The sequence below is a fragment of the Guillardia theta genome (genome assembly GCF_000315625.1).
Source record: "Guillardia theta CCMP2712 unplaced genomic scaffold GUITHscaffold_9, whole genome shotgun sequence".
Lineage (NCBI taxonomy): Eukaryota > Cryptophyceae > Pyrenomonadales > Geminigeraceae > Guillardia > Guillardia theta.
This window is the reverse complement of record NW_005434665.1, coordinates 743,117-764,579: the sequence shown is the minus strand read 5'-3', so window position 1 is coordinate 764,579 and position 21,463 is coordinate 743,117. Positions and strand designations below refer to the sequence as shown.

Below are 21,463 nucleotides of genomic sequence, written 5' to 3'. Positions count from 1 at the left end.
CAGTCGAAGACCTACATTAGCAGCGAATTTGAGGTTACAGAAAGAATGTATATACACATGAATCTACATGAAGTTCTGTTCTTATCCCTCTGCCTGCAATCGATTCATTTCTTTGCTGAGCGTACAAATCCACAACGTGATGTAGACCCACTCGTATAGAAACACCTACCCCAAACCATCACCATCACTCAAGCTTCTCTCATCGAGTTACCGTCGGAAATCCTTCCCGGAGCAGGGCGGAGTGACGAATGGAAGTGAATTGACGGAGAGTGAGGTCATATCTCCTGTCAAAAGACTCCTCATGCGTCTTGGTTGGATCAAAGCTCTCTATCAAGACCTAGAGCTCAGGCATCGAGGGAGAGAGTGACTGAGTGAGAGAGCTCTATCGGATCTACCTGGATCGAGAGGTATGTTGAGAGGGTCCATATCGACCGGACGTGACTGTCAGTTCTGTACTTTCCAATACCTAGGATGCAGAAAGATCGATATTTCTTTGAAACAAGGCGAGTCCAACGACGTGAGAGCGCAAAGATGTTTCTGGAAGGTTGAGAGGAATGTTGTTGTAACAAAGACATTACTGTAGCGTTGGGATGTGATTGAATCAAACATAACTTCATTGAGCAAGGTTACAACAATCAACTTCTGTCTCCCTTATCTTTGCTTGGATGTCATGAGCATCCTCGATAAACTCTTCCGAGCACTAGAGCGCATTAGCTTCGTGAAAAACAAATCTTCCTCCTCCCCTTCTCCCTCCTTCTCCTTCTCCTTCTCCTTCTCCTTCTCCTTCTCCTTCTCCTTCTCCTTCTCCTTCTCCTCCTTCTCCTTCTGCTTCTCCTTCTCCTTCTCGCTTGCCCCCTCCTTCCCCTCTGCAAACAGAGCTCGAGACACTCTGTGCCTTCCCTTCTTCTCTTCCTCGTACCGATCGTGCGACTTGGCAGGCGACGAAGACTTCTCACGGACGAGCAAGAGCACGTCAGTCAGCCGCTTGCTCAGGGTCTTGGCCGCGTCCTCGTAGCGTCGCTGCGTCTTCTCCAGCTCCTGCCAGTCCCCAGGCTCCAGCGACATGTCCAGGAGGATGCGATCAGGCGACGTTGCGCTCTCTCCCCATGAGCCAGGAGACGCGAGGACAGGAGTCATGCTGCAGGCGCTCACGCTGGAGGGGGCAGGGCTGATGTGGAACCTGCGCGCCTTGCCCGGCGTCGACTTGGAGGGCGTTGCAGCCGGTGTTGTGGCAGGAACCGTCGAGGACATGCTGAGGTCTGCGTCCGAGGGCGAGGGCGAGGGCGCAGGGAGAAAGAGCGAGAGAAGCTCTTGCATGCTGCGCTCTAGTCCCGCAGTCCGATCCTCTTCGGGGAAGGAGGAGGAGGAGGAGGAGGAGGAGGAGAGCAATGCTCGGCTCTCCCTCACCACTTTCGTCCACAGGGAGCTGTACGTCGCCTCGGCTGGCTTGAAGCTTCTCCCCCCGCACACAGCCCTCATCGTGCTCAGCGTCTGTTCCACAGCCTCCAGCTGGCTGAGGAGGGAGGCAAACATCCCCTCCTCCTCCTCCCAGCCCTCCATCAGCTCCCGCAACTGCTCCTTCCACTCCTGCCGCAACCTGTTCGCCATGCTCTCTCCCTTCTGCTCGACGGCACAGCCCTTGGCGCTCTTCTGCTCGCACGACTTGGCAAAGTTCCGTATCCTCGCCTTGGTACAGATCCTCCTGAGCTCGTCGGAGAACCTTTCGCGCATCAGCGACTTCATCCTCTCCACGTCTGCCTTGCACTCCTCCTTGAGCGCGTTCACCTCCCTCGACAACTCCAGCTCACCCCGCAGGACCTGCTCCTGCTGCTCCCTCTCCTCCTCGACCCTCTGCTCCTGCACCAGCGCGTCGATCCTCTCGCGCTTCGAGGTCAGGAACACGTCGTGCATCCTGCTGCTCTCCCGCTTCAGCTCCTCCTCGCACTCTCTCTCCACCTCCCGCAGCACTTGCTCCCTCCTCTCCAGCAGCTCCTTCTGCACCCGAGCGATCGCCGTATGTGCCTCCTCCTTCAGCTCCTCGTGCTTCTTTCTCGTGCTCGCCTCCAGCTCCCCCCTCAGCTTCTCCTCCAGCTCCTTCAGGGTCGCACGTTGCTCCTCCTCCTTCGTTGCCTGCAGCTCCTGCAGCAGCTCCTGCGTCCCGTTCTCGATCTCTCGCATCCTCCTCGACAGCAGCGAGTTCTTCTCCTCCTCCACCTCCCTGCTGACCTTGCGCATCGCCTCGCGCCTCTCCCCTGCGTACTCCTCCTCCATCTCCTGCTTCAGCCTCATCAGCCTCTGCTCTGCCCTCCTCCTCATGGAGCCCAGCTCTCGCTCCCGCTCCTTCATTAGCTCCTCCTCCAGAGCCCGCAGCTCCTGCTCCAGTTTTGCCTCCTCCTTCCTCCTGTGCTCCTTCACGCTCTCCTCCAGCTCCTCCTCCGCACGCAGCTCCAGCTCCCATATCTTCTTGTCGTACAGATCGTCACATTCCACCTGAGTCGACTTCTTCCTCCTCTCCGTCTCCTGCTCCAGCTGCGACCTGAGCTTGTCTGTCTCCTCCTTGGCCTTTCTCCTCGACTCCTCCTCCTCCTCCTCCAGCTTCCTCGCTCGCTCCTCCTCCAGCCGCCTCTTCACCTCCGCCATCCTCTCCTCATGAGCTCCGCGCAGCTCCCGCACCCTCCTGGTCAGTGCCTCCTGCAGGCTCCTCTCAAACTCTGCTTCCATCTCCCCCAGCCGCTCCTTCAGCTCCTCCTCGTGCCTCCCGCGCATGCTCTGAAGCTCCTTCTCTGCCCTCTCCTCCTCCTCCTGCACGAGCTCCCTCCTCCTCCGCTCCTGCGCCTCCTCAATCTCCGCCCTTACATCCTTCATTGCCCTGGCCATCCTCTCTTGGTGCGTCTTCTCCTCGTCCTCCATCGCCTTCCTCCTTTCTTCCTCCAGCTGCCGGCCGAGCCGCAAACTCTCCTCCTCCTCCCACCTGCACAAGCTCTCCAGCAAGGCACTCACAACAGCCTCGTTCTCCTGCGACAGCTGCGTCCTCAGCGCCCCCAGCTCTTCCACCTCCTCCTCCGTGTTCTTGCGGAACAACTCGTCCAGCACCTGCGACGTCTGCCTCCTCGTCTCCTCCTTCCACTCCTGCAGCTGCTGCCTTACGAGCAGCAGGGATTCTTCCTCTAGCTGTACCCCGTCCAGCACGCAGCTCTCCTTAACCCTCCTCCTCACCGTCTCCATCAGCTCCTCCTTCACCTCCTCCAGTTCCCGGATCGTCTCCTCCACATCAACATGGTGCCTCCTCCTTGCCCGCTCCCGCTCCTCCTCGAAGCGCATCTGCAGCTTCTCCTCCTCCTCCTCAGCTTCCTTCCTCAGCCGGTCTATGAGCTCCTTCACCCGCTGCTCCACCCTCCTCCTCTCCTCTTCCTGCCTCCTCTCACTCGTCGCCTTCACATCCTCGATCCTCTTCTGCATGACCTCTTCCAGCTCCTCCTCCATCCTCTGCACTTCGACCTCATGAGCATGAACGATCTCCCTCATCCTCTCCTTCTTCATCCTCTCGTGCTCCCTCCTCGCCTCCTCAACCTCCTCCTCCATCTCTGCCGCATGCTCCTCCTCCATCTCCGCAAGCACCTTCCTCCTTTGGCACGCGTGCAGGATGCGGGCTGACTTGATCTCCTTGCCGAACTCTTCCTCCAAGATCCTCACAGTCTGTTCTCGGATCTTCTTGCTCGCTTCCACTGCCTCCTCGATGATCTGCTTCGATGCTGTCCTCCTCTCCTCCACCAGCTTCTCCCTCACCCTCCTCAGCTTTTCCTCCTCCTCGGCCCGCAGAGCCTTGGCTCTCTGCGCCCTCTCCCCCTCCAACCTCTCCTCCAACCTTCTCTCCTCATCCTCCATCGCATGCTTCATCGTCATCTCCTGCCTGCTCTGCTCATACGCCACCTTCTGCTCCATGGACCTTCTCATCCTCTCAGTCTCCTCCTCCAGACTCTGCTCCAGCGATGCCTGCGTCTCCGTCAAAATTCTCAGCTCTCTCGCACCTCCCCCCCCGTCCCCCCCCCTCCCCCCCCCCTCCACCCCTCCTCTTCCTCCTCCTCACCCGCAGGCGTTCCATGTACTCATCTCGATTGTTGGCGATGAACAGGTCGACTTCGATCGAGCACTGCACATCAGCGTCCTCCATTCTCTTGACCTCCTCCTCCTCCTCCTCCTCCGTCTGACATGCTGCGCTGGTACACGAAATTTCATTGACCTGCTCTTCTTCTGTTTGGCAAGTTTGATCCATTAGCTGCACTTCCTTCTCAGCAGAGGTTTCCTCCTCCCTCGCACTTGCCTCCTCCTGCTCCTTCTCTCCCCTCGTCTCAGCTCTCACTTGCTCCAGCCGTGTCTGCATCTCCGCAGCCATCCTTCCTCTCAGCTCGTCGATCGCCCGCCGCGTCTCCTCCTCCATCTCCTCCCTCAGCCTCTCCATCTCCTCCATCCTCCTGATCATCGCCATCCTCCTCACGGCATCCTTGTCCGACTCAAGTTCCCTCCTCCTCGCTTCCTCCTCCCCGCGTGTTGCGTCCTTCAGCCCCTCCTGCTCCTCTGCGGTTTCATGCTGGCAGTTAACATCCATGGACGTCCTGGTCTTCCTCGTCTCTCCCATCTCCTCTGCCTCCCTCGCTCCTCCTTCTTTCCTCTCTCCCAGCCGAAGTGATGGATCACACGACTTAGAGGAGGAGGAAGAGGAGGAAGAGGAGGAAGAGGAGGAAGAGGAGGAAGAGTAGGAAGAGGAGGAGGAGATCCTTTCAATCCTCTTCAGGTGCCTTGTTTGGATGCCAATCTTGAGGCTGCTGATGTCAGCAGCCAGCTGCTCCTCGAGCTCGTGGATCACTTCCTCCGCCTCCTTCTCCTCGGGTGAAGCAGCTGGCAGGAAGGAGAGAATCGCCAGCACGCTCCCTTCCTTCACCTCCTCCACCCTCACGCGCGACTCGCGGATCCCAACGGCCCATGCCACGTCCTTCTGTAGCTCTCGAGAGAAGAGAGGAAGATCGCCGATGCTTGCCCAATCCAAGTCCAACACCATCTTGACTCTCTCCTTGACCTCCTCTGCCTGCTCCTTCACCTCCTTCGCCTCCTTCACCTCCTTCACCTCCTTAACCTCCTTCACCTCCTTCACCTCCTTCACCTCCTCTTCCCTTCTCTCCACTTCTCCCTCCCTTGGCGCCTTCTCGCACGCCTGGCCCCCACCTGGCCCCACTCCCTGTCCCTCCTCCTTCATTTCAAGTCTCTTCATCGGAGGCAGCGACGTCTCCGCGAATGTCTGCGACGACCGATGGACTTGCTCGGGGCAGGACTGCGTCGTCTGGTCCAGCTTCTGCCCCCTCGTCCTCCTCAACTCCTCCTTGTGCTCTCTCGTGCAGCGCTCCTCCGTTGCTCGTACGGACTCCTGCGTGTGCTTGTTCCATGCTGTCCGGAGCCTCTTGATTTCGTCCTCCTTGTCAGCCTTCAGCCTGGTCTCCTGCTCCTTCAGCGCCACCGCAATCTTCCTCCTCACCTCTTCCTCCCCTTCCTCCCTCTCCTTCTCCAGCCTCTTCGCCTGCTGGGGCTGCTCTTCACCAGCCAAGTCCGCCTTTCCTTTGCTCTTCTCTCTCTCTCTCCTGCTTTGCTCTAGCAGCTTCTTGTTTGCGCTCATCAGCTCCTTGTTCGCAGACACCAGCTCGACGTTCAACTTCTCCAGCTTCTTCAGCTCCTCCCCCACCTCTTTCATCCATGACTTCCCATCCCTTCTGCTTCCTTCTTCCTTGTCTGCTCTCTCCCTGCTCTCTTCCTCCACTTCCCCGCTCTTCTTCATCTTCGACTCATGTCTCAACTGCTGAACCTCACACTCCAGCGCACGAACTTGCGCAATGAGTGAAGTCTTGACCCCAACATCCTCCTCCTCCTCCTCCTCCTCCTCCTCCTCCTTGCCATCCTGACCATCCACCTTCTTCAAGATGCCGGCATCCTCATCTTCGACTTGACAAGCCGCATCTCTCATCGCCCTTGTCAAACCTGTCAGGTGCATCTCCTGTGTAGTCTGCTCGTCGATGATGTTTCTCAGCTCCCTCGCCTGCTTCTTCCACTCCTCCATCTGCGATCGGGTGTGCTCCATCTCCTCCTTGTACGCGCTCAGGTGGTGCTCGTACATGTCCCCCGACATCACCGCGTCCCCTGTCTGCAAACTTCGGATCCGGGCATGAAGCTCGTCTATCGTCTTGTCGGACTTGTCGAGCTCCGTCTGCAAGCTCCCACACTGTTCTCTCAACCGCTCCACTGTCACATTCGTGTGCTCTAGCCTCTCCTCCAGCCTCCTCCTCTCCTGCATCTGATGATCGTACGACGACTTCAGCTCGAGCAAACTTTGCTCTCGCTCGCCGATGGCCGCTCTGCAGACTGCTAGTTCATCCTCCAGACTCCTGATCATGTCTGACTGTTTGTTCAGCTCTCTGTCCTTCGCTCTCAAGAGTGCTCTTGTTGTGTCCAGTTGCTCAGCGAGAGACGGCGGCGCTACCATCAACGGCTCCCCCCTGCTCTGCTCCCCGTGCATTCTTGTCCACTCGTATCGACACCCGGGATGCATACCGCTGATAGCGATGCCACTGCCATGCGAGGCAGAGGAGGAAGGAAGATCCAGACGATCTCTCTGTGGGTAAAAGTTCTGCTCCTCGCTGTTGTGAGTGGACAGGTAGGAGGAGTCAAACTCGTCTGGGGGCGGCAGCTCGTCCAAGAGATCTTGGATTTCTCCATTCGCTGCTTTCTCAAACAGACTTGCAGACTTCCTCTGCCATGAGTTGTCCTCAAACAACCCATCATCATGATGCCCTTCCTCCATGCCTTGTCTCGGCAAGCTTCTGAAGAACTCCTCATCTCTGCTGTTATGGTGCGAGTTCAAGATGCTGCTGCCTATGTTTGTAGAGTCAAAGAACCGACTTTCCTGCTGAGTCTCGTTCTCTCTGAAAGGATCTTCCATGAAAACTATCTCATCGTCACTGCTGTGTCCTGAGTCCTCCATGTGATGATGGAACATGTTTGCCCTTCCACGTGGGCTAGTCTTGTGCAGCGTATCCCTCGTTACAGCGTCACAGAAGAGAGAAAGTCTTGATTGCCTCGACCTGTCCTTCTAGAACACGATCAGAGTGACCTGTCCGTCTCTTCTCTCAACCTTCCTCTCTCCTCTCATCGCGCTCCTCTTCCCCTCCCCTCTTGCCGCTCACCATTGCTCCTCTGCATCGCCCGTTACTTTCCTTTTTCGGCAAGTCATGCTCGATATGGTAGGTGGGGTAGGTGTAAAGTAACTAAACTTTAGTACCTAAAAATAGTTAAACTAAAATAAAATAATTCATCTCAAGGCGTGAGATGGCAACATTTAGCGTAATCGAGTGGGTAGGGTGGGTGGCTGGTAGGATCAATTAGTCAACTCAAGAAAGAAAGTGAACAGCAGATGATTTTGATGGGGAGAAACAATCAAACGAGGAGGAGGAGGAGGAGGAGGAGGAGGAGGAGGAGGAGGAGGAGGAGGAACGAGGAGCGAGGAGTGACTGTAGGATGGGAGACGAGCAATCCATAAAAGGTGGAGAATTTTCGAGAGTCAGAAGCGAAGGCGGAAGAGGTAACAGATACTAGGCTGGAAAATGGCGATTTTTCATTGACAATGGGCAACAAAGAGAAGCATGGGGAGAGAGTGGAAAAGAAAGTAAGCAAGGAAGGTGAGGTGTTGATTAAGCTGGAAAGTTTCAAGGTAAGCAAGACGACGACAAGAGGCGACAGGTAGAGATGATAGAGGTGCGAGCCATGTGCGAGATAGAGAAGAAGCAATGCATACGAGGGCTTCCAAGAGGAAGGGCACAGGAAGAGCTGGTAGATCAGGCAGGCATCATGTCAATCGATATGTTCAGACCTAAGCCTGTCTCGTTGATATCAACTGCCCACGTGAATCAATTCTGTCCCCTGTGATAAAATCATTCAAGATACAACAAGCAAGTCCGATGGGAAATTGTGATCGATGTAGTGGACATACTGCAATATCGTCGAGAATCGAGTATTTCAGTTTTTTGTTTAGCTAGTACATTGAAAATGCTTCGTCTGCCGCAACAATTCATCAGCACACAACACCTTCTGTCTCTGAGACCTCTCCCATCCGAGATGGGCAGAGGCAGAGATTGGAATTCATCGCCATTCGCAACATCCTCCCTCTTTTCATGACGTCATCTATCCCCAGCAGCTTCAGGAACCTCGGGGATAGCTAGAGCTCAGCTGAAACTCAGCAGGTTGGAGGGTTCCAACAAGGCGTACGAGACAATTTGACACGTTTATAACTAGCGAAGCAGAACGTTACATCACCTTACAAGGTAGTCACACCTCAATTGGTAGACCTCTCCCTGAGCGCCTCCGAGGCAGATGAAAGGAGGAGAGACGTCGATGGCCACGATGTTCGACGAAGCCTTGAAGCACGCCCTGCATCGCCCGGCCTCCGCGTCCAACATGTCATATACATACATCACATTCGATCTACAAGTTATTATCTTGGACGTCGATGTCACCGTCTTCACAACCTGAACGATCGAGCCTCTGAGCAGGCAGTTCACCAGTTCCCCTGTCTTACAACTCCATCGCAAGATGGCATGGTCTCGGCTGCTTGCCACGATCGTCTCCCCATCCAGTGCGAACTGTACGTCATTGATGAACGCCTTGTGCCCTTCCAGCGGCTTCCCCACCGCCTCCATCGTGCTCGTGTTCCACAGCCTTATCGTCCTGTCTGCACTAGAACTGGCTGCTATGTTCGGGTCTGTCGGGCTGAAGACGATGCTGATGACTCGATCTTTGTGTCCCTCAAGCTTCCCTACCTCCTTGCGATCCGCTACATTCCACACCCTCAACGCCTTGTCTGATCCTCCGCTCACAAGGGTCGCAGCATCACTGGGGCGGAAGGCAAGCGCAAGCACCCAGCCCTCATGCCCCTCCATGGCTTCCCCGACCTGCGAGGCAGAGGCGATGTCCCACAGGCGGAGGGTCTTGTCCACACTGGAGCTCGCGAGGATGTTCTCGTCGAGGGGGTTGAAGGCGACGGAGGTGACGGCCATGCGGTGGCCCTTCAGGTTCGCCTTCACTTCTCCTTCCACCGTCCAGATCTTGATGTCGTTGTTGTCGGAGCCGGACGCCAGCAGTGAGGCTGTAGGCGACCACACGAGCGACCCGGGCCACCCTGACTGACCCCGGAGAGGTTCCCCCTTCTTCTTTCCCGTCGCCGCGTCCCAAAGCTGGATTGTCCTGTCGTAGCTCGAGGTGGCGACCACGTGGGGGCTCCCGGAGTTGAACCTTACGCTGTTGATGCCCTGCTTGTGGCCCTGCATCTGAGCATCCGACATCATCTGCATTGACCAGACTTTGATTGATTTGTCTCGGCTCCCGCTCACCAGCCGCTCCCCCTTGGGCGTCCAGAAGATGCTGTTGACCCAGCTGACATGCGCCTGGAGGGGAGGAAACAGAAGAGTCCTCTTCTCGAGGCTCCAAAACTTGATCGTTTTGTCGTTGCTGCACGACGCAAGCATGTCAGGCACCTTTGGGCTGAAGGCCAGTCCAGAGATCTTCCCATCGTGAGCAGCGAGAGGTTCTCCGATCAGGAAGCTATCCCGCGTATCCCAGAACCTGATCGTGCCGTCGGCGCAGCCAGACGCCAGCACGTGGTAATGCGAAGGGTGGAAGGCGACAGAGGTCACCTCCTCCTCGTGCCCAGTCAGCGGCTCTCCCATCAAGAGCCCAGTGTCTGCGCTCCACAAGCAGATGCTTGAGTCGTCGGATCCCGTGGCCACAACCTTCCCGTCCACGCTGAAGGTCACGCTGTTCACCTTGCGCGTGTGCCTGTTGCGCAGGTTCCCCAGGCAGCAGGCCCGGCTGATGTCCCAGATGCGGACAGACATGTCCTTTCCGCAGCTGACAAGCACGTTGGAGTCTTTAGGGTTGAACGCCACACTCCACACCTCCCCGTAGTGACCGCTCAGCACCGACCCCACCTGAAACCCGCCGTTGGCATCCCAGAGGCGGATAGTCCCATCCCGCGAAGCTGCCACGATCACCAGGCCATCTGGAGACCAGGCCAAGCTCGTGATCTCGCCCTGGTGCTCCATGGATCGGAACGAGACTTCGCCAGTGTGCAGCGAAGAGACGGTGAAGAACTTTTCCCTGGCTGCGGAGGCGATGAACCTTCCACATGGCGAGACGACCACAGTGCTGACGGGAGAGGTATGATGGCTGAACACAGCGAGAGGTCCTTCTGCTTGCACCTTGTTTAGCCAGTGACAGATGTTGAGCTGCTTGTTGACATTGAAGAACTCCTGGAAGGTTCGAAAGACCTCGGAAGAGTCCGGCTCCTGGGACATCACTTGGAAGGGGATGACGGAGCACATAGGCTGAGCGAAATGCTCCTTGTTCACTTGCACAAGGCTCTTGAACGACAGCAGCTTCTCTGCAGAGGCAGGGAACGTTGAGATGGCCAGGTTCATCTCATTCAGAAGTTCCTGACCAGCATTCAGATGGAACTTTGCTGCGATGTATTCAACTGAGAAAATCTCCTTGAGGGTCCGCGATTCATCCGCCGACCAGATCAGCAGCGGGACCAACATCTGCAACTTGCGATGGTTGAGGACCAACGGCTGCCCGCTGACGTCCGTGACGCTGCCGTTGAAAGCCACGGGTTGGTCGAGCGTCCTCCTGTCGTTGCCATTCTCGCCTGGAGCATTGAGTCAGCAGGCAGGATCAGAGGAATAGAAAAGATTCTCACCTGGGAAGATGTCTTGGAGGACCCTTTGCAGATTATTCTCGTAGGGTTTGACTTGGAACGCGTGAGTGCCATGGAAATGGTCAGCCAGATCCTTGAGAAGAAGTTTCCTCATGTTCTGCCTCTCCTCAGTCGCGGTCAACCAACTTTCCACAGCCTGACCGTAGAACCTGTTCATCCACAAGTAGGGCGAAGAGCTCTGTCTGGAGTCCTTCACTTGGTAGAGGAGAGGCTCCAACTCATACAAGATCTGCTTCAGGTACAGGTGAGGGGATGAGTTGATCACACGGAACGATCCGATCTCTGACATCACGTCGTCGTTGCATGACAACACCTGCCGGAGCTCGTTTTCTGATATCCCATAGTGCCTGGTGAGGCTGATGTAGGAGAGAGCAGATTTCGTGAGGTAGGTACCGTGCCTGTCTTGCAACAGCGAGAAGTAAGAGTTGCTCAGTTCCATCATGGAGGAATCAATCTTCTGCACCACTCCATCATACGAGTGCCACTTCCGCACAATCTGGAACACAAGGGCAATCCAGATGGGGGTGGACGACCTCTCTGCAGAGTCCTTCTCGCGAAACGAGCTCTTCACCGCTTCCAGCTGTTCAGCTGTGAGAGTTCGACCGGCAGCCTTCAGCTTGCCCTCCAGCACAGTCTGCACATCCTCCTCAGTGTAGACTGGGACTTCAGCGATGGTGTGACAAACAGACCCGCCCCAGATCTTGAGCTTTCGCTTGATGGTCGTCAGGCAGTTGATCCCGGGGGAGTCCGGGGCCGTTGTCACGATGATCCTCAGGCCGACCTTGAGTCCACTCAGCGACAGCCAGTCGAGCTGTCTGGCGGCATCGTTGTCCTCCAATTGATCCAAACCGTCGATGACTAACAGCAGCGGCTTCTCCGGGGACGGCCAGGAAGCAAGGGCGCGGTGGAAGTACTCTACAACTTGCAGGTGGTTTGCTGGCACTGGCTCGTCCTCTTTGCCATAGATGACAGCAATCTGACGGCAAATACCAGCAAGAAGCGGTGCGACTGAGGAAGAAGCCGGTGTAAGTCCTACAAAGCGACAAACTACTGCGGGCTTCTTGTCAAAAGACTCAGTCATGATCTGCTGCACATAGCGAGACAACAACCAAGTTTTCCCGCAACCCCCTGAGCCAAAGGCTACAAATGCTTTGTCACACCCGGGAATTGGGTCCTTCAAATACTTGTGAAGTATGGCCAATAATTGTCCTTGAGACTTGTTGTCAACGTACTTTTCGGAAACGAAGTGTGAATATTGCAAGTGTTGCTTCACTTCAGCAAAGAGCGAGTTGATTCCCAGCGATGGAAGCTTAGCCACTGAATCAATACTGGTCATCAATGCTGTACAAATTTCGTCTGACACCTTTTTCAGGTAATCAGCCTGAGCTTTCGATTTCTCCGGGTTCATGCCTTCCTTGTTGTCCCACGGTATATCATTGTATGCAACATTCTGTACGTTGCCTGGCACCATCTCAATCATTTCTTTCAACATTTTGCTTGCCTCCTGGTCTTGACCTTTTGCTCCCATATCTAAATACTGCGCACTTTCCTTGGAATTACTTGGGATTGACTTGAACGATCTGCGATAGACGATCCCTTTGTTCTTCTGCTCACCGGCATCGATCCATGCCAACCCATGGTAAATCGATTCTTCAAAGAAACTGATATAAAATCGCTTGATCCAGTGGCGGCTTTTAGCGTCTCGTAGATTTGATGTCTGATTTTTCCACAGCTTCGACGCAGCAGTTCGAAGGATCGCAGAGATTTCACCGATGTCGCCGATTGAGTTCTGTGTCGGCCGAAGCTTCAGAACGTAATGAGGTTGAACTTCATCTTGTTTGGGCTCGAACTCCTTCTCAGCCCGCACATCGTTAGTGTCCAACAGAAATGATTCAGTGACCAGCTTCGTCGAGGCTGGGTCCACGTGCTTCAGCAGATCTTCGAAGATCGCTTTGGGGATCCTTTGCGGACAAAGTCGATGGCCATATTTCTGCCCGATGAGCAAGACATATGCCAGGCCCTTGCTTTGGGCGACAGACTGGTCTACACTCGCTCGCACGACTTCTCGCACGCCTTCACTAAACAGTAAGTCTTCAGGTACTCCCAGAGTAAGGTCATCAACAAGGACTTCGACTCCAGCTCGTCGAGCATATTCGATAATGAAGGGCAGGACGTCGTCGACAATGATCGCACGCTCCCATTCTGTGTCTGAACCAGCTGATGATATGGCTACCTTCAAGAGCTTGCGCTCATCCTGCAGAACATGCTGCACGGCTTTGCCATCGCAGAGATTCCCCTTCAACACGCTGACATCAATCTCCTGGGGCTCTGAGGGGATGGAGGGGACATCCAGGGTCTTTGAAAGATCTTCTTTCCAGGGAGTTCGACTTCTTCGAGGGGCAATCAAACCTGTCTTGTCAAATAACCTGTTGGAGCCAACCACCTGGGAGGGCCTCTTTGCCGTCGCATTGTTGCCACCCTTGACAGCGGGCGTGCCGTTGCCGTTGCTTGATGTCGTACCGTTGCCATGGTTCGGTGTGACTGCATTGTCTGCGCCTGCTTTCACAGCATTACCAGGACTTGTCCCATTGACATGCTTCTTAGGGGACGGCGCCTGAGTGTCCTTTGGGGTACTCGCGCCACATCCTCCTCCTAACAGTTTGACTCTTGAGTTCAGAGTGACACCAGATGTTATCCCGTAGCTGAGCAAGGTTGCTCTGCCTGATAGATTTTTTCCATACCATGTTAAGGTCAGCTCATCGCATCGTAGAGCAACTTTGTTGAAGAAAGAGCTTCGAACTTCATTGATGGTGTCCGTTGAACAAACCTGTACAGGAATGGTTCCGAGATAACTCCGAATGAAAATCTGCATTCTTAATCGCCAAGTTCAAACGATCAAAGATATCTTCGTGTGAATCTGCTGCCGAATTGCTTATGGTGTCTGGGTACAACCGTACGGCGACGGTCAACCTTCGAATGAGCCTAAGCAGTGACAAGCTCTTCACTTACGAATGCTCTCTACAATCGTATCCTCTTTTGCCTTTCTTCTCTCCTCTCCTCTCTCTTCCTTTCCTCTCGTCACAACCCTCGGTCATATCGCGTTGGACTGCCCATGAAAAGTGACCAACTGATCTTCGTCAAGCCACCTACGACCCACCGTATGATTGACCACCCCTTCGGTAACGCCTGAGCAAAGGTATACCCCTGTTTTCATATTATATCACCCCCCGTTTTTTCACCAGACCCCTCCTGTAATCATTACCCCTACCTCGATATCCAAATCAACTTACCACCCCTACCCCCATTTCATAGACGGCTCGAACTGACCACCCCCGTATCGATATGGTAGTACCCCTCCTTGTACCCTCTACGAGAGATATGAATCACCAGATCCAACAAATATCTGATTTACAGTTAAAAGTAGTTTACTACTCCTATCAGTACACATCAATCAAATTTAAGATAAGCAAGTTGACATCACCCCCACCACCTTAAATTCTCACTTTACAGATACATGTCAGGGGTCATCTACAAATACTATTTACAATCTACGTATCCTAGTACCAATCAGTCAGCAGTATGACTTTTAATATTTTAAACTATATATACATATAAAAGTTCGCGAACTCCGATGATAGCGGGGATGAGGGCAGTCATTGCGTATGAGGGTGATGAGAATGCATTCGGTATGAGGACAAGGAGGCGGGCTTGCGGAGGAGGAAACTTGGAGATGGCGGAGGAGCTGATGGAACTTCTGCTCGACATCATGGCGGGGGGCGAGAAGGGAGAGGCGGGAGGAGAGGACGAGGAGGGGGACGTGAGTGATACTGCGAACATGGCTGATAGATCTGCGGGAGGCGATGAGATATCATGCCATGCTCAGGGAGATAGACACGTCGAACAACAGGATCGGGCGAGAGCAAAGGGCTCGGGGGATCATAATCGTCGTGGGGACGAGCCCCGGCTGGCCGAGATATCTGCTTGGCTACGAGCACATCCTCATGTCGGCGTGAATGGGAGGGAGAGATCGTCCGGGATAACGGCACTGTGCATGGCTGCAGCAAACGGACGGATGGACGTAACTAGCCTGCTCCTTGAGGAGAAGGCAGATGTGAACTTGGAGTGAGTCAAGAAGTTCTCACCTCTTCGATCCCTGACCAGATAAGTTTGTAGAAGCACAGACACCGGCAACATGCCCATTCACTTCGCGTGCATGCGGGGGAGTCTCCACATCGTCAAGACTCTTGTGGAGCATCGGGCCGATGTCAACGCGCGGAACTCAAATGGAGACTCTCTGTTCCTGCAGGCATCCTTCCTCTTCCCTTCCCTCACATCGATTGCTCTCCTTTTTCTTGCTTTCCATCTAGCGTGCTCCTCTTCCTCTTCCTCTTCCTCTACCTCTTCCTCTTCCTCTCCTCTTCCTCTTCCTCTTCCTCTTCCTCTTCGTTCACTCACAGCGATTGCTCCTGGCAGGCAACGGCCTCCAGTCAATCGCACGTGGTTGACTGGCTGCTGACTCCCGAGTCAAAGTACGTCCTGTGCCCCGACAGGAAGAAGGTGGACGTGAACAAGTAGATGCAATCCTTGCGCTGAATTGTTGTTGATCGCTGACAAAAGTTCTGTGGACTTTCAGGCAGGGGACAACGCCCCTGATTGCTGCATCGGGGCAGAGCAACATCAAGCTCCTTCAGACGATCCTCGATCAAGGCTCATGCCGAGGCACGATATCGCACGCAAACAACAATGGGAACACAGCGCTGCACGTCGCAGCTTTGCAAAGGAATGGCAGGGGATGTGAGGTACTCTTGGAGGGAGGGGATGGATGGCTCGAACATGATGTTCAACTGGGAGCAGCTGTTGATAGAAGCGAGAGCGAGTCTGATAGCGTTGAACAAGCGGGGTCAGAGCCCGATGGACATCGCAAGAGCTTCTAATGATGAAGGTGATGACCATCGCCAGAAGTGTTGCAGGGAAGGAGATGAAGTGATTTCCAGCTCTCATCCAACTTTTCGAGCATCATCTCCGAGTTTTGAATGATGAAGCTGTGAGGATCGCAAACGCGCTCCTGGAAGATGAGGAGCAGAAAGCGAGTGAGGGTAAGACGAAGAAGAAGAAGAAGAGGGCAAAGAACACGTGCAAGAAGAACACCGGTATGCTCCCTGTGCTGCTGGGGGTTTGTGATCGAATGTCTGATAGGGACTGGTGACGAGCCAAGTGATAAAGTCAAGGAAGTGACTGGAGATGATACCATTCCAAGGTCGAGCCATGCCGTTGCCGAAGCCTCTGCAGATGATGATGATGACGATTGGCGGGGGAATATGGACAGTGTTTCTGAACAAGCCACTGACAACAACACGGAGATTGGGGTGGTGCGGGCGGATCCCGAGGAAAGGAGGGAGGATCACCCCGCAGAACGGGACAGTGAGAACATGCAGCAGGGTGTCCAGAGGCGAGGGAGCCAGCGCGGGAAGGAGGAGAAGGCGAAGGAGGAGCGATCGAGACAAGCAGGCAAGCAGGGGGAGAAGCGCGACGAGCGGCGGAGAAACAATCAAAGGGATGAAGGGAAACGTGAACAGCCAGGTAGGGCGAACGTGAAGCACAGAGGGGAGGACAAGGTGGGAGCCGAAAGGGGACCCGGGGCCTCGCGAAAGCCTCATCCTGCCGGCAACTCCAAGAAGGCAGCAGGACAAGAAGCGCAGGAGGCTCTTGAGCGAGCGCTGCTGTCCGTATACCCCCTCGCCAACGATCTCGCCCTCCGTCCCCATCATGGTACTCGTGCATCCTCTCGTACTTCCCATTCCTCTCCCCTCCTCCTCCTCCCCCTCCTTGCCTTCCTCCCCCTCATTTTCCGCTCCCTCTGCTGCTGAGCTCGCCCTTTGAGTCAATATCTAACCTCTTCCCTCCCGCCCTCCTCACTCACTCACTCACTCACTCACCCATCCTGTCTCCTCCCTACTTCCTTCCCCATCCCTCCTTCCTTCCTCTCCCGCGGGCATCCAGTCATCTACCTCAGAGCACCTTCTCTGCTCAGCACGCTGAAGCCCCATCCCTTGCAGTCCTCGGCATGGAGCTCTCCGAGTTGAGCGCGTCGCAGCTGGAGGCCCTGGAGGAGGTGCGTGAGGACCTACTCTCTGCCATCGTTTGTGACCACCAGCAGGTGCACAGAAACCTCATGGCAAGGATCGAGGAAGCGAGGTTGGAGCTTGTCCGCGCGCAGGAGCGGGAGCGAGTCCAGCAGGAGCTGGGAAGGAGACTATTCTTGGAGCAGCACAGCGCAGGAAAGAAGTTCTGGTTCGAGTAGAATTGAAGGAGGGCGGGGCAGGGAGAGGGGGAGGGGCAGCAGATCAAAGAAACCGCTCATGCTCAAAGCTCAAAGAGCGTGAAATGCTCATGAATTATGTGTGTTGCCTGTTCGTAGTTGACATCTTGCTTGGTTGACGTCTTGCTTGTCATCTTCCGCTGCTGCCAGACGTCTCCTCCATCGCCTTCAAACCGCCGCATGCAACCCCAGGACTCGCATCGACAGCATCACGATGAAATGTGAGGACTGCGCCGGCGGCGGCGCCATGCGATATTGAATACTCCACATCAGTCAATTCATATTCCTCCCCCTACTCCTACACGTCTATCACATCCTGCCCTGCCAGATCGCGCATGGTGGAGCGAATGCGGTCATCCTGTAGAGGATCGAGGCCGGGGGCGAGGAGCTTGGTGTAGCGATCGAAGTAGAGCGTCTGCTTGAGGAGGAGACCGAAGTCCCTGGGCAGTTTGATGCCGTACTCCTGCCCCACGGCAACGAGGTCGAGGAGGGTTCCTGTGACTTCCTCCTCCTCCGCCGCCATCACCGCCTGCACCTGGTCGCCACTGCGGGAAACCGCCACCTCCACGTCGAGCCGCTCGATCCTCTCGACTGGGAACAGAAGTGAGGAGTGGAGGAGGGAGAGCGAGGGGAGATGATGAGTGGGAGGAGGAGGAAAGCAGGCTAGCATCAGGAGGAGAAGAGTAACCGGAAGGAGCAACCGACCCCCTAGCCCGAGGAGGAGGAGGGCGAAAGGAAGGAAGAAGATAGGGAAGAAGAGAGGAGGAGGAGAGCGGGAAAGGGGGTAGGGGTAGGAGAGCCACAGGAGACTCACTGATCCGCTGGATGTCTGCAGCGAAGGCAGGGACGTTGACGTTGTCCGTGGTGGCTCCCAGCCGGACAAGAGCAGCAGCGACCAAGTTGTAGTCAGAGACTGAGAAACCTTGAGCGATCTCCTCCACTGCCTGCCATGTCCTGCATGGCAGTGAGAAGGAGCGCAGCACCAGGAGGAAGGAGACGGAAAAGTCGGGCCAAGAGCGGGAAGGACGAAGGGGACGAGGATGAGGGTTGAGACTTAGGGAAGAGGGCGAGGAGCGAATCCTCGCGCAAGGACGCACCGAGGTGAAATTTTTCCTACGATACCAAAGTCGATAAAGGCGATCCTTCCATCTCGAAGGACCTGGGAAGCGAGTGAGGAAAGCGAGGGGGTGAGACAGGAGAGCAGGGGGGGGGGGGAGGAAGGAAGGGCAGTCAGACGAGGAGACGCATTTAGAAAGGAGGAAGGAAGAGAGTGGACAGGACGTAGGAAGTGAGAGGAGAAGGAGAAGGAGAAGGAGGGAGGAGTTTGTCGGATCTTACGAGGAGGTTCCCTGCGTGTACGTCGGCATGAAAGGAGCTGCATCCTATGACACTGACAGGAAGTGTGAGCGAAGTAGAACCAGAGGGCGGCAGGAGGTAGAAACGGCCTGGCGGGTAAAAGAGCAGGAGAGGAGTAGGGGGACGGGGAGTGGGGGCGTTCGGGTTGGGGTGGGGGGGATAGGACAAGGAAGAGCGAGGAGCGAGGAGCGAGCAGGAACCTGGCCATCCAAGTGTTGAGCGCGGTGATGAGGGTGGTCTCAGGACTCTCCGTGTAAGCCCTGATGGCGTCGAGGTCGACGAGAGGGCTCCCATAGAACCTCTCCATGGTGAGGACGCGCCTACCGCTAGCCTGCAATGAAACAGTGAGCGAGGGGAAGAGGAGGATGGGGTAAGGACAGAAGAGAGGTAAGAAATGGATCAAGGAAGACTTTTAGCGGGTGCAGAACGGAAAGGAGGAAGGGAGTCGAGGAGAGTCGAGGAGAGTAGAGGAGCCAGTAGGACGAGGACGAGGACGAGGACGAGGACGAGGACGAGGACGAGGACGAGGAGTGTTACCTGATAATAGACTCTGGGGCAGGTGACCTGGGCGATCCGGTTGCTGTTGAGGAATCCCCGGAACTCTTCGATGTTCTTCGCCTCCTTCCTTGCTTCGTCAGCCGTGCGGGAGGGGAGGGGAGAGGGTTCAGAGTTGCCTTGGTGAAGTCGAGCTCTTCCAGCATGATGTTGCGGATATCTGCTGCTATGTCCGCAAGCGACAGCCTCTTGAACTCCGGGTTCAGGAACTCGAGCACCTTCCAGGATAGAATCAGCTCCTTCATCTGCTCCTGCTCCTGCTCCTGCTCCTGCTCCTGCTCCTGCTCCTGCTCCTGCTCCTGCTCCAACTCCGCTCCCTATCCTGACTCCATTGCTTATGTTCTTCGCAGTCCCTCCACTTCAAGTCGCTCGCTCCTCCTGCTCACTTTGGATGAGAACGACACGAATGCAAGATCCGCCTTGAGCAAGCTGCCGACACCTTGCAGGAGAAGTCAACGGCTTGCAAACAATGAGGAAAACTTGAGGAAGGACGGAGTGCAGGACGAGGACGAGGACGAGGACGAGGACGAGGACGAGGACGAGGACGAGGACGAGGACGAGGACGAGGACGAGGACGAGGACGAGGACGAGGACGAGGACGAGGACGAGGACGAGGACGTCAGGAGGACGAGGAGGTCGATGAGGACACGAAGGAGGAGTGACCAGGCTTCTGGACTTTGATTACGACATCTTCTCCAGTTTTCAGCTTGGCAGCGTGAACCTAAAATCATTGTCACTGCCTTTCTCTTGTCTATCCCCCGCGCTCTCATCCAAATAGTCCTGCCAGTGCCCCTTGCGACCTCTGCTGCTCCTGCTCCTGCTCCTGCTCCTGCTCCCGATCCCGCTCCCGCTCCCGCTCCTGCTCCTGCTCCTCACGTTTCTTTACCTGAGCGATGCTCGCAGACGCCAGTGGCTTTTCATCAACAAAGGAATAGAAAGTAGACAAATCGCCTTTGAGGTCATCTTCAATGATTCTCTGCCAACCAACACATTTCAGTGGCACATGCATCGTCATCATTGCTCTCGTCCTTGTCCTTGGCCTTGGCCTTGTCATCATCATCATCATCATCATCATCATCATCATCATCATCATCATCATCATCATCATCATCATCATCATCATCATCATCATCATCATCATCATCATCATCATCATCATCATCATCATCATCATCATCATCATCCATTCATCATCATCATCTGTATCATCATCATCATCATCCATTCATCATCATGATCTGCATCATCATCATCATCATCTGTATCATCATCATCCTCTATATCATCATTCTCCTAGAAAAATCATATCGAGTCACCTTGATCTGACTGAAAGGAACGGACTCGGTGCTGTCGAGGCACTTCTGGAACTCCTTGACGTACTCGGCAGGGAAGAGCGTGGGGGAGGAGGCAACGAACTGGCCCAGCTTCACGTACGTCGCTCCAAGCAGCTCGAACAGCCGTCTGATCGTGGCAGGAGCCTGAGCAATCACATCCTCTGTCGTCGGGGCCCGGCCCAGAGCCTTGTACGACCATCATCCGCCTCCCTCCCGCCCAACCTCATCTACCTGAAGGTTTTGCAGAAGCTCGCTTCCAGTCAGCAGCACTGCTCGCGCTGCCTGAACAGTCCTCCTTATCCCGACCTGCAGCTCACAAAGTAAGGAGTAGGCGGCAGGAAGGAGGATGTGGAGCCTGCGGTGGGGTCTCGGAAGCGAGCTGGAACGCCTCCTGGATCAGCTTGTTGGCCTCCCTTGAGATGTCCTCTGCTGTCCTCCCGTCGTTGAACGGCGATGCTCTACACCAAGGTGACTTGCTCTGAGGATGCTGAAAGCAGAGACGCAGAGAGAAGACAAGGGAGGAGAGAGAGCGAGCAAACCTGGAGAAATCTCCAACTTGAGACGCTGTGGAGCCAGACCTCGTGGAGTATTGCTGCCTGTCATCAGCCATGTCAGCAAGGAGGACTGGTGCTCTCAGGCTCACATTCTCAGCCATGGCAGTCTCTTGCAGCAAGAGCTTCTTCCTCCCAGCGTCCTCGCACTGTTGTGGACACCCAGCCGACCTCCAAACTGATACGCAGCAGCGCCTTGTAGCAAGAAGAGACTCTACAGGAGGAGTGCAATGCAATCAATACCAACCAAAAAACAACAGCAATCCACTACACTGCAGCCTGAACAACATAACGAAGACGTCTCTCTAAACTTTAAGAGCAGCTTCAATCTCCAAAGAGAAACGCCATCATTTTCCTCTTCGACTCTTCCGCTCACACTCAAATCAAATTGGTTTCAACCCTCTGGCCTCTGCTTTCATCTTAGTTTGCACTGCAATGTTCTCCTCTTCCTCCTCTCTCTCTCTTCTCACTCCTGTTCTCTACACGCCTCCTTCTCGCCCTCCATCGCCCTGGCTCAATCCCGCTCCCCATCCTCTTCTGC

General features: G+C 55.2%; 4 protein-coding genes across 4 annotated transcripts; 1 reads left to right on the top strand and 3 right to left on the bottom strand.

Moving 5' to 3' along the window:
* Positions 1-651: 651 nt before the first annotated feature.
* Positions 652-7,039, bottom strand: GUITHDRAFT_102167 (hypothetical protein; the record flags this gene model as incomplete). Its single annotated transcript, XM_005839188.1, has 2 exons — positions 652-3,993; positions 4,088-7,039. The coding sequence occupies 2 exons, from the start codon at positions 7,037-7,039 to the stop codon at positions 652-654; spliced, it is 6,294 nt and encodes a 2,097-aa protein (XP_005839245.1).
* Positions 7,040-8,348: 1,309 nt separating this feature from the next.
* On the bottom strand, positions 8,349-10,136 carry GUITHDRAFT_65478 (hypothetical protein; the record flags this gene model as incomplete). The annotated part of the gene is made up of 2 exons (XM_005839187.1): positions 8,349-9,218; positions 9,720-10,136. The coding sequence occupies 2 exons, from the start codon at positions 10,134-10,136 to the stop codon at positions 8,349-8,351; spliced, it is 1,287 nt and encodes a 428-aa protein (XP_005839244.1).
* A 4,302-nt stretch (positions 10,137-14,438) lies between these two features.
* Positions 14,439-17,108, top strand: GUITHDRAFT_102165 (hypothetical protein; the record flags this gene model as incomplete). Its single annotated transcript, XM_005839186.1, has 9 exons — positions 14,439-14,929; positions 14,981-15,071; positions 15,281-15,378; positions 15,441-15,606; positions 15,662-15,749; positions 15,802-15,957; positions 16,004-16,576; positions 16,864-16,919; positions 16,965-17,108. 9 exons carry the CDS (start codon positions 14,439-14,441, stop codon positions 17,106-17,108), a joined length of 1,863 nt encoding a protein of 620 aa, XP_005839243.1.
* A 316-nt stretch (positions 17,109-17,424) lies between these two features.
* GUITHDRAFT_157119 (hypothetical protein) lies at positions 17,425-21,026 on the bottom strand (the record flags this gene model as incomplete). The annotated part of the gene is made up of 12 exons (XM_005839185.1): positions 17,425-17,717; positions 17,941-18,080; positions 18,224-18,285; positions 18,465-18,516; positions 18,683-18,813; positions 19,047-19,103; positions 19,157-19,255; positions 19,424-19,476; positions 19,701-19,758; positions 19,924-20,013; positions 20,354-20,515; positions 21,015-21,026. 12 exons carry the CDS (start codon positions 21,024-21,026, stop codon positions 17,425-17,427), a joined length of 1,209 nt encoding a protein of 402 aa, XP_005839242.1.
* Between the last annotated feature and the right edge of the window lie 437 nt (positions 21,027-21,463).